This window comes from Marmota monax, unplaced genomic scaffold (genome assembly GCF_021218885.2).
Source record: "Marmota monax isolate L192 unplaced genomic scaffold, Marmota_monax_Labrador192_F-V1.1 WCK01_AAM20220418_F8-fsc00064, whole genome shotgun sequence".
Taxonomy (NCBI): domain Eukaryota; kingdom Metazoa; phylum Chordata; class Mammalia; order Rodentia; family Sciuridae; genus Marmota; species Marmota monax.
In genome coordinates, this window is record NW_026694542.1 from 10,272,811 (window position 1) to 10,284,202 (window position 11,392).

Genomic DNA, 11,392 nt, shown 5'->3' on the forward strand with positions numbered 1-11,392 from the left:
CTAGGAAGTTGGACTGTACCACTTTTCCCCACGGAAGGTGTATATTATGTATATTTTTAAGCTTAAAACTGATTCTTGATATTACACTTCTATTATTCAGGGCCTTTATGAGGGATATAAGTGGGTTTGGGGTGATATAAGATAAAGTTACTGGACAGGAATGCGAACAAAAAGGGAGTGGGGTTTGGGCTCTCCCCTGCACAGATAATGGGATAAACCAGGCCTGGGCGAGTTCTTTCCTTTCGCTGCTGCGGCCGCAGCCATGAGGTGAGGGCGCGTAGGTCTTGGATTTGGGCTGATTTGGTTTGACTCGGGTCCCCGGTGCTCGGTACTGCGGCCCCAGGTGGGGAAGAGGAGATGGAGGCAGCTCTGAAGCTACAGGTCCTGGAGCTAGGGGTGGATCGGAGCGCACTAGGCCGCGGTCCCTAGAGGATGGGGGTTGGGGAGCGTCTTGGGAAGAGACCGGGAAAGGGCAGTCCCGCCGGCGCAAGGCCCCAAGTGTGTGGCGACTTACACGGATATGGCTAGGACAGCCGAGGTACCTAGGCAGTGACCCCCGTTGCTGGGCGCACCGGCAGATCCCTGCCACCACGTGACGTGGGACAAGCCTTGGGCAAGCCCTAGGCCTCCTACTCCTCGGAGTGAGGCGATGCTCCTTGGTGCTTCTCGCCCAGTTGGCTGCTTGAAGAGAAACCTCTGAGGGTGGCTGAATGAGCCTATTAACTGATAAATATAGGGAATGAGCACAGAAAGTAAAAACGTATGTCACCATTCCTAGATACGCAGTCTGCGTCACAGACACGTCCACTTGGCCCCAGATACTTCAAATACTTTTTTTTTAATTTAATTTTTTTTAGATGTTGATGGATCTTTACTTTATTCATTTGTTTATATGCGGTCCCGAGAATCCAGTGCCTCACATGTGCTAGGCAAGCGCTCCACCACTGAGCCACAACCCCAGCCCCAAATACTTTTTAAAAATTATTATTTTTTTTTTTTAACGTGGGGCTGAGAATCGAACCCAGTGCTTCGCGCGTGCTAGGCAAGTGCTCTACCACTGAGCCATCACCCCAGCCCACTTCAATACTTTTTACACATAAATACCAGAGAGGCTTAAGCTCCAACTTCATCCCAGGTTGGTTGTTAACAGTCGCAGGGAAAACTGAGGCACAGAGAGGTTAAGTCTTAGTTTGGACTTAAATTTTCTCCTGGGGTGGCCACTTGAACCACGCAGGGCTTTAACACAGATCTTGATTTGGTAACGAGAACATTACCAAATTTTATTTGGAGCATATGTGGGGGCAGAGTCTTGAAGGTTCCAGTTGTGTTTGCCCTTAATAGTATTATCTACTTTCTTGTATGTTGTATTTTATGATGTTAAAAAAACCTTGGAGGGCAGGTCTTGGGATTCTCATTTTTACTTAGGAATGGCTACCATAGCCTGATAATGGTTTATTATATGTTCTAGTATGCTCAGGCTTCAGAAGAGGCTTGCCTCCAGTGTCCTCCGCTGTGGCAAAAAGAAGGTCTGGTTGGACCCCAATGAGACCAATGAAATCGCCAATGCCAACTCTCGTGAGTACTTGGGATCTCTTTCCCTTTTCCACCCCTTTCCCTTGTCCTGCATCAGATGAATGTTAACCCTTTATAGTCCTAGGAAAGCTCATGATCCAGGAGACTTGTAAAATGAAGGACTCAAAAATGTGGAGGGCTGGGGATGTGGCTCAAGCGGTAGCGTGCTCGCCTGGCATGCGTTTGATCCTCATCCTCGGCACCACATACCAACAAAGATATTGTGTCCGCCAAAAAAACTAAAATAAATATTAATATTCTCTCTTTAAAAAAATGTGGAGGGCTGGAGTTGTGGCTCAGTGGTAGAGCACTCGCCTAGTATGTGCAAGGTGCTGGGGTTTGATAAGGTATTATGTCCAACTGCAACTAAAATTAAAAAAAACAGAGGGTCCCCTTAATGCCATTTGCCTGAACCTGAAGGAAGTTAGTGGAATCATCTAATGTTACTTTAATAAACTATTATTGAAGTGGATAGTCTGTTTTATATACTTGTAGGTTTCTGAAAAGGAAGCAGTAGTACTCTGATACTGGCATTGAGGATTAGAGAGATAAAAAAAGTACACATACAGGGCTGGGGTTGTGGCTCAATGGTAGGATGTTTTAGTTTGCTTTGGAACATTTAAAAGGTAGAAATGTTTTTAAAGAGTAAGAAATACTTGGTGCAGTGGCACACACCTGTAATGCCAGTGACTTAAGAGGCTGAGGCAGGAGGAGCACAGATTTGAGGGCAGCCCCAACAAGTTAGCCAGGCTCTTAAAAAAGTTGAGGGGGATGTTGGGGATGTCATTAAGTGAGTTTAATCCCTGATAATTATTTACTGTATATTCTGGGTTCAATCCCTGGTACCCCCCCAAAAAAAATTAAAAACTGGGGTGTAAGGTACAGTGGTAGCCTAGCACGCATGAGACCTTGGATTCAATCCCCAGTACTGCCAAAAAAGAAAAAAATAGATGACCCAGTATTTCCACTATTTTGAAACAACTGAGCCAGCAATCTGAGTAGTGTTCTCCCTCCACTGCCATCCCCACACCCCCACTAACCAGGTGCTTTGTGCTTTCCCAGGTCAGCAGATCCGGAAACTGATCAAAGATGGGCTGATCATCCGAAAACCAGTGACTGTCCATTCCCGGGCTCGATGCCGGAAAAATACCTTGGCTCGCCGGAAGGGCAGGCATATGGGCATAGGTAAGCACTGTCTTCCCTTTTCAAGTTGACACTAGTGTCGGAGTTAGTGGTATTCTTGATAGAAAGAATACCACGTTTGACTGAGTCCTTAGTCTATGCCAAAGATTCTTCGGGTATTTGAAAATCATAAAATAATTTCTAGTGTCAGGATGTTTTGTTTGTTTGGTATTTGTTTGCTGGGTATTGCTTGGTATTTGTTTGTTTTGTACTAGGAATTGAACCCATTGACCACTGAGTCACATCCCCAGTCCGTTTTTTTTAATATTTTATTTAAAGACAGGGTCTTACTAAGTTGCTTAGGGCCTCCATAAGTTGCTGGTCTGGCTTTGAACTTGTTTGGTGTTTTGTTTTGTTTTGTTGCCATGCTGGGGATTGAACCCAGGGCCCTGTGCATGCGAGGCAAGCATTCTGTCAAGTGAGCTATGTCCCCAGCCTCTGGCTTTGAACTTGTGATCCTCCTGCCTCAGCTTTCTGAGCCTCTGGGATTACAGGTGTGTGCCATTGTGTCCAGCTTAGTGTCAGGATGATTTAAGGAGAGGAAAGCCACTTAAGCATAGCATACTACCTCAGTACATGCCCTTTCATATCATGTTCTGCATGGATTGGGGAGTAATTTACCTGTTTGCATTTCCTTTTTTTTTTTTTTAAGAAAATGAGTAAATAAGTTAGGCATGGTGATGCATGCCTGTAATCCTCAGCTACTCAAGAAGCTGGGACAGGAAGATTGCAAGTTCCAAGGCTAGCTTTGGCAACTTAGCAAGGCTGCCTCAAAACAAAAGAGATTGGGGATGTGACTTAGTGTTAAGCAACCCCTGTATTAATCCCCAGTACATTCCTCCCTTTTTTCTTTTTCTTTTTTTTTTTTTTAAGTACATGATGGGGTTAGAGGTGTAGCTTAGTGGTAGAGTGCAGGCACAGGATGCATGAGCCCCTAGGGTCAGTTTACCAGTACTGGCAAAAAAAAAACTAATGAAAAAAATTAATATTTGGAATTATCACATGTAAAATGGAAGTAACATGACTTATTTGAGTGAGAATTGAGGTAAGTCCCCATCAGCTGGCTTTCAAAAGTACCTTGAAACATGTTGAGCTACAATGGGCCTCAGTGATGTCTAATTCCTAACTTCTCTTACCCATAGGTAAGCGAAAGGGTACAGCTAATGCTCGAATGCCGGAGAAGGTGACCTGGATGAGGAGGATGCGGATTCTGCGTAGGCTACTGAGGAGATACCGTGAATCTAAGAAGATTGACCGCCACATGTGAGCTCCCCTGTTTGGCCTAAAGCCCATTTGCCGTTTCAATGGTTTATTCTTTGCACAGAGTTCTGTTTCAAAGAGTAGAATTTATCCTAGTGAGAAGAAGAAAAGCAGAGCTCTCACAAAGTAGGAGGGGGTCTGATAGCAAGTTTTCCCCTGGTGTTTTTCTTTGTTCTCCCATATGCCATCAGAATAGACCAAGGATTGGATCTATTTTCCAGACAAGCTTCTTCTGTCTAGGGACTGCACAAAAAATATTGGTTTGGGGAAAGTAGTTCCTGCAGCAATAGGAAAGAGGAAAGGAATTCTACAAGCTTGTAGGGACCAATCTCTGAACCCATACTGACCAGATCCTCTGCTCCTTAACCCTGCAGGTATCACAGCCTCTACCTGAAGGTAAAGGGGAATGTGTTCAAAAACAAGCGGATTCTCATGGAACACATCCATAAGCTGAAGGCAGATAAGGCCCGCAAGAAGCTCCTGGCGTAAGTTTCTTAAAGAATTGACCCAAGCCATGCACAGTAGTATACACGTGTAATCCAAGCAACTCGGGAGATTGAGGCAGGAGGATCACAAGTTCAAAGCTAGCCTCAGAAGATTAGCAAGGCACTTAGCAACTCAGTGAGACCCTGTTTCAAATATAAGAGGTTATGGTTGTGGTTAAGTGCCCCTGGGCTCAATCCCCGGTTACCCCCCGCCCCGCCCCCCAAAAATTGACTTTATGCTGAGTATAGTGGCACACACCTGTAATTTCAAAGACTGGGAGGATCACAAGTTCAAGGCCAGCCTTGGCAACTTAACAAGTCTGTGTCTCAAAATTAAAAACAAAGAGGGCTGGGGATGTAGCTCAGTATTAAAGCACCCTCAGTACCAAAAAGAATAATTGCCCCTAGTATTGTAGGTATAGATTTTTTTGACATTCATTATAAGGATTTTTCCGAGATAAAATATGCTGATGCCTGAATCTTAACTCACATGCAGTCTGTCAGGAATACAGCTTAGAGGTGTGGGCTCCTGTACTTGCCCATACCACCTACCCATGATGGTTGGGGATGGTAGATTTATTGAAGCAAGAGTTCTTGGGGCCCCCAGCAACTCATTCCTCAGGCTGACTGGTCCAGAGGGTTTAAAAGTCTGAGAGCTTCTGTCTCCCCAGCATCTAGTCTTATCCAACACTGAAACTTCTTTTCCCTTACTAGTGACCAAGCTGAGGCCCGCAGGTCTAAGACCAAGGAGGCACGCAAGCGCCGCGAGGAGCGCCTCCAGGCCAAGAAGGAGGAGATCATCAAGACTCTGTCCAAGGAGGAAGAGACCAAGAAATAAAGCTCCCCTCTTGTGTCTGTACATAGTGGCCTTGGTGAACAGTCCTTGAAATAAAAACAAGCTTTATCTGTTTCCTCTGCTTTCTGTGAAGTTTTTATCTGCTTAGTGAATCTTCACAATTTAGGTCCACAGTAGAGCCTGGGATGCAGGCCCTATCCAAGGGCTATTCTGTTTCTTACTTTCCTTCCACTAAGGCCTTTCCTCAAGTCAAACTTACTCCCCCCCATCCATGAGAGTTATTTAATGGGATGTGGTTTAAAGAAAGTTTCAAAACTACCCTTTAACTCAGGAGGCTGAAGCAACTTAGTGAGGCCCTACTTAGCAAGACCTTGTCTCAAAGACAAAAAAGGGGTTGGGAATATGGTTAAGTGGCCTTGGGTTCAATACACTGAACCAAAAGAACAAAACTAAAACTGCCCATTAGCTAGTCAACATGGCATATGCCTGTTAGTCTCAGCAACTTGGGAGGCTAAAGCAGGAGACTCAGCGATTTAGCAAGTCTGTAAGCAACTTAGTGATATCCTGCATCAAAATAAAAGGGGTGGGGAGGGGGCTTGGGGCTTGGTGTACTAATTGCTCCTGGGTTCAATACCTGATACCAAAAGAAACCTAGGCAATCCTCAGGTGATCCTCCTTAAGTAGGTGAGACTAAAGGTGTAGACCCCAGTTCCTAGTCGAGGGATCACATTTTTTTAAAAAAGCAGTAGAAAATATTAGTGTGGGACTGGGGTTGTAGCTCAGAGTTAGAACAGTCTCATGTGTGGCACTGGGTTCAATCCTCAGCACCACATAAAAAATAAGTGAAAAGTATTGTGTCCCTCTACAACTAAAAAAATTGTGTTAAACTTCTTAACTGTGCCGTGAGATTCACACTTGAAATCTACTCCCCTAGGACTCAGAAAACTGGGCTAAACTGCCACCATCCCAGAAGCTACCAGACCCCTTTTTCAAGTGGAGCTACCTAAGCAGTACATAGAGGTGTAATGGAAGCTACCCTATACGAGGAACCCAATTACTAAGACTTTTTTCTTTTCTTGCCTTTCTGTCTTGGTTTATACCCACCATAGGGCACAAAGACTCCTCACCCAGCAGGAATTGAAATACAGGCACAGTACAAAAGCCAAACTTTGTGAGTTGCTTAATTTGTCTGCTTAATGAATTTGTACCTTCTCTTAATAGGAAGAGGATTACATTTTCCCACTTAACTCGTCCTAATAACTGCTAATACATTTTTCTTTTTTCTTTTTAAACTTTTTGTTTTATTTATTTATTTTTATGTGGTGCAGAGGATCCAACCCAGGGCCTCATGTGCTAGGCGAGCGCTGTACCGCTGAGCCACAACCCCAGTCCTTCAATACATTTTTCAATGAAGAATCTGTGAGCCAGGTACTGTTAGGCACTTTACATTGATTTATATTGAGTCTCTAATCTTCACAACATTGTGAAGTCAGGTTATCACCATCTCTATTTAATAAACAGGTGAAATGATGAGATTATACAACCTGAAATAAGGGGCATCTGGTAGACACTGATGCTGAGGGCTGAGAGAATCTTCATCCCCATGCCTCAAGCTTTATGAGCCTCCAAACCTTGAATTATGAGAGGAATAAACCAATTGGGGTGGGTAGAGTGGCTAGAAGAATTTGGATTTATTGAGGTTTTGGCAGATGTCCAGTGGAAGGAGTCAGGCAGCCAGTTAAATACAGGGTTGGGACTGGGGGTTATTCAGCTCAGTTAAGAGCTCTTGCTTGGAGAAACAGACTTGGAAAGAAAGTTAGGCAAGGGGGCCATCTCCTTAATATTACTGGTTACCTACCTCCCCCTACCACCTGAGGAGCTTTTGTCTTGGGGTAACACTTAGGGGGATTACCCTTCACGGGATGTATGGTACAGATGGGAAAGAGCAACACCCAATGGGAAAGGCAGGGTATTTTAGTTCTGTCTCCAGTGCTCTCATTCATTTCAGGGCAAGGTGGAATTCAGAAATGCCCAGACCTGCCCCCAACCTCAATCCATGTGTATCAGAACCTGGAGCACTGATTTCTGGACTCCTATGTTCACTATAGCAGCCTGTTTGCTTTATCCCTGGGCACTTGATCTAAGCCTTTGCCATTCTAAGGGGAGACACTGAAGCCTAGAAAGGGAAAGGTCTTGGCCAAGTTCCCAGCTTGGTGTGAGGACATCTCCTTGCAAGGCCTGGACTGGAGGGGAAGGGAGTTGGAAACCACCCCAACCCAACTCTTCTTCAATAGTAGAGAACAGGACCCCAGGAAGAGAATGATGTAACCCAGGCTCAGGACCCTCATAGAACAGGAACTCCTTCCTCCCTGCACCAGGAGATGGTGCTGTTCCCTCGCAGGAGGTTGTGGGTGTAGGCTGAGGGCTCTCTGTGGTTTTTGATTGATTATGTGGTTGGGCATTTTGGAAGGTGGAGGGGGAAGGGACTGATTGGGTAGAGGAGCCTACCTCTTGGGGAACCTGGAGTCTTGTCACTTTTTTCATTTCCTGTATGCTAGGAAAGTGCTCTACCATTGAGCTATACCTCTAGTCCCACCTCACTTCTTTCTGAACCTCACCGCAGACCTGGATATTACCTCTTTCTACCATGATTTTCCAAACCCTTACCAGGACATTACCAGGACACTCACTGAGAGTGTCCCATTCCCAGGAAACCTCAAGTGAAAAGAACCCTTGCAATAACCATCTCTTCTAGATCCTGGAGCCTTGTGAAAAATCCAATTTTAAGCTGGGCTTGGTGGCACATGCCCATAATCGCAGCAACTTGAAAGGCTGAGGCAGGAGGATCACAAGTTCAAAACCAGCCTCAGCAATTTAGCAAGGCCCTAAGCAATTTAGTGAGACCCTGCCTCAAAATAAAAATTAATGGGATGGGGATGTGGCTCAGTGGTTAAGTGTCCCTGGGCTCAACACCTGGTACAAAAAAAAAAAAAAAATTAACAGCAGAACACAATGGCACATGCCTATAATCCCAGCATATCAGGAGGCTGAGGAAGAAGGATGATAGGTTTGATGCTAGCCTCAGCAATTTAGCAAGACTCTAGGCAACTCAGTGTGAGACCCTGTCTCACGAATTAACAAATAAAAAAGTGTGAGCTGTGGATATAGTTCAGTTGGTAGAGTGCTTGCCTCACATGCACAAGGCCCTGGGTTCAATCCCCAGCACCACAAAAAAATAAATAAAAATAAAAAAGTGCTGGGAATGTAGCTCAGTGGTAGAGTGTTTGCCTAGCATGTGCAAGGCTCTGGGTTTGATGCCAAGCTTCCTGATCCCCAGATGGTATGCTTTCTCTCAAGAACATAACCACTGTCCTCATCATATAATTTTGTACACCTTTTACCCCCAGGTAAAAACTCCCTGAGCAAGCCCAACCTCTTTTTTTTTTTTTTTTTTTTTTTCAGTCCTGGAGATTGAACCTAGGGACTCTATTACTGAACCACATCCCCAGTCCTTTTTATTCTTAATATTTTTGAGACAAAGTCTTGCTAAATTGCTGAAGCTGGTCTCAAACTTGTGATTCTTCTGCTTCAGCTTGAGTCACTGGGATTACAGGTGTGCACCACTGTGTCTGGCTTCAACTCCTCATTTTCTTGATGAGGAAACTGAGGCCCAAAGGAGCCATTAACTCCCCAGAACCTTTGCATTGCCCAAATCCTAGTGCTGCCTCTGATTTCAGTTCTGCAGTCTCCTGTGTGGGAGGGTGTCTTTCAAAGTGGGATCTGCAGAGCCACTGAGTATAGCTAAGGCTGTCAGGCCAGGAGCTAGCATACAGTAGGGGGGTAAGGAGGCTTTGGCCTCCTTCTTGGTGCTGTCTCTGAGGCTGAGGTAGGAACAACCTGCAAAGCACGGGAAGGCCAAGGCTGGACGTGCACACTGCCTTTCTTGTACTCCTCAGCAGGTCTCCCAGCTGGCCCAGGCACTGGGTGGCTGGGGGTGAAGAAGGTGTATGGGCCACAAAGAGGGCTACCTAGATGGGTGGGTTGCATGGAGGGCTTACCCTATGTCTTCCTCTAGGTCTAGTATTCACCTCTCTGCCCTTTTAGCCCTCCCCATCTCTGGCTCTAAGACACTCACCCCTTACTGCCATTCCCTTGAGTCCAGGTAATCATTACCTCACACAGGTGAAGCTCAGGCTGAGGGGGGGATGAAGGGCATGTGTAGGTCAGAGCCTGCTAAGCCAAATGGTGGCTGGCACTGCCAGTGGGTTCCTGGGCATCCTCTACCCCAGGCCAATGGTGTTGCTGGTCCAGGCCTTCAAGAGTAGGCACAGAGGGGCTGGGGATGTGGCTCAAGAGGTAGCGCGCTCGCCTGGCAGACGTGCGGCCCAGGTTCGATCCTCAGCACCACATACAAACAAAGATGTTGTGTCCGCCAAGAACTAAAAAATAAATATTTAAAAAAAAAAAAAAAAAAAAAAGAGTAGGCACAGAGGAGGGTAGAGGCTACAGTAGGGACACAGCTGTTCCCATCCCCTAGGCTGTGAGCACGCTGTCAGAGACTCAGCCACCCGAAAAAGCTGCTGTGTTCAGCAGTGCTGCAAACAGGCTGGGAGGAGGGGTCCAGGCCAGCTGCCTGCTGGTGGCAGGCACTGGGTATGCAGAAAGCTAGACTGTGTGGTCCTCACTGTCTCCAGTGAGGTGGGGGTCTCAATCCTGGAACCCCTGGCCCAGCATCCCAGGGCATCTTTATTTCCATCTTGATGGTTTAAAACATTGAGGGGCTCAGTAGGAAGAAGAAAGAGCTGAACTGGGAGGAAAGCCAAGTTTTCTTTTTTTGCAGTACAGGGAGGGCCTCACGCATGCTAGGCAAAAACTCTGTCGCTGAGCCACATCTCCACATGTTTTCTAGGACTGTCTTGACCACTGATTTGCTGGGTAACCTTGGACAAATTATTAGCCTATTCTGGGCCTCAGTTTCTCCTTTCATGAAAAGGGCAGAATTGAACTGTGCAATCTGTATGACCTTGGATTAAACCCCTTACCATCTCTGCGCCTCAGTGTTCTCATCTGTGCAAAGGGGACACAGCACTGCATTCCTTGCTGGTCACTGAGAGAATTTAATAGCATGATCTTCCTGCCAGGCTCCTCCGTATGCCTAAATGATTCCCGTCTCTTTAAGCCTTCTAACTAGTAGGGTGACCCTTTCTTCCACCCTCAAGGCTAGGGACCCTAGGAAGGGAGAGGGCTGCCCTCCCTTCCCAGACTCCCAACCTCTAGAATCTTCCCTGGTGAAACCACCCAAAGAAAGCTCCAGGAGGGTCTTTCTAGCTCAGGGGGTGGGGTCTGGGCCCAGGCCCGGGTGGAGGAGGGTGTCTGTCAAAAGAAGTAGCCCCCACCCCGCCGGCAGCCTGGAGCACCGGCGCTGCCCTGGCACCCCCGCAGCCAGCCTCTTGCTAGGTAGCGCTCGCCTCCGCCTAAAAATAGCCCTGGACGTGCTCGCCATGGCCGTGACGCTGCCTGGCGGGCAGGGGCGAAGGAGGCCGCTCCATCAGAGCGGGTGGGCGGCGGGCAGGCTGCTCCGGGAGGGGCGCGCCGCCACCGGCCCTGATGCCAGGCTCGGGATGATGAAGGCGCGGCTGAGTCATCTCAGGGCCCCAATGTCCGTGACTGTCCCCGCCGCCAGCGTCTCTGTCTCGGGCTTGACGGCTGCGGGCCAAGGCTGATCTCTTTGTCTGACGAGCCCTCTCAGGCCAGGGCAGGTGGGTCTTTGAGGGCATCTCTGGGTGGGCGAGAGATCCTGGAGGTCCTGATGGTCCCGATGCGGCGAGGTGTGCGTCGGCCCCTGCGCGACTCAGGTGCGCAGCTAACCGCAAAGTGACCACGCCCCACCCTCTCCTTCCAGCGTCCCCAGACCTCCGTTTCTCCCCTTCCTCGGGCGCTTTCCTTATCTTTCTCTTCGGCTGGCTCTCCAGACCCCGCCCTTTTGGGATTGCCTTCGTGCAAGGGAGCAAGGAGGTCTGGCCCTGCCAGGTCCGTGGTGCCAGCCCTTCTTAGCCCCTCAGGTCCCACCCCAACTCCCTGCCCCTTTTCTTCCTCT

At 47.5% G+C, this 11,392-nt stretch overlaps 1 protein-coding gene across 1 annotated transcript; it reads left to right on the plus strand.

The window, feature by feature from the left end:
- The first annotated feature begins 136 nt into the window (after nucleotides 1-136).
- Rpl19 (ribosomal protein L19) lies at nucleotides 137-5,409 on the plus strand. Its single transcript, XM_046420437.2, has 6 exons — nucleotides 137-267; nucleotides 1,469-1,575; nucleotides 2,635-2,757; nucleotides 3,897-4,017; nucleotides 4,389-4,499; nucleotides 5,214-5,409. Exons 1-6 carry the CDS (start codon nucleotides 263-265, stop codon nucleotides 5,335-5,337), a joined length of 591 nt encoding a protein of 196 aa, XP_046276393.1. The 5' UTR covers nucleotides 137-262; the 3' UTR covers nucleotides 5,338-5,409.
- Nucleotides 5,410-11,392: the final 5,983 nt, after the last annotated feature.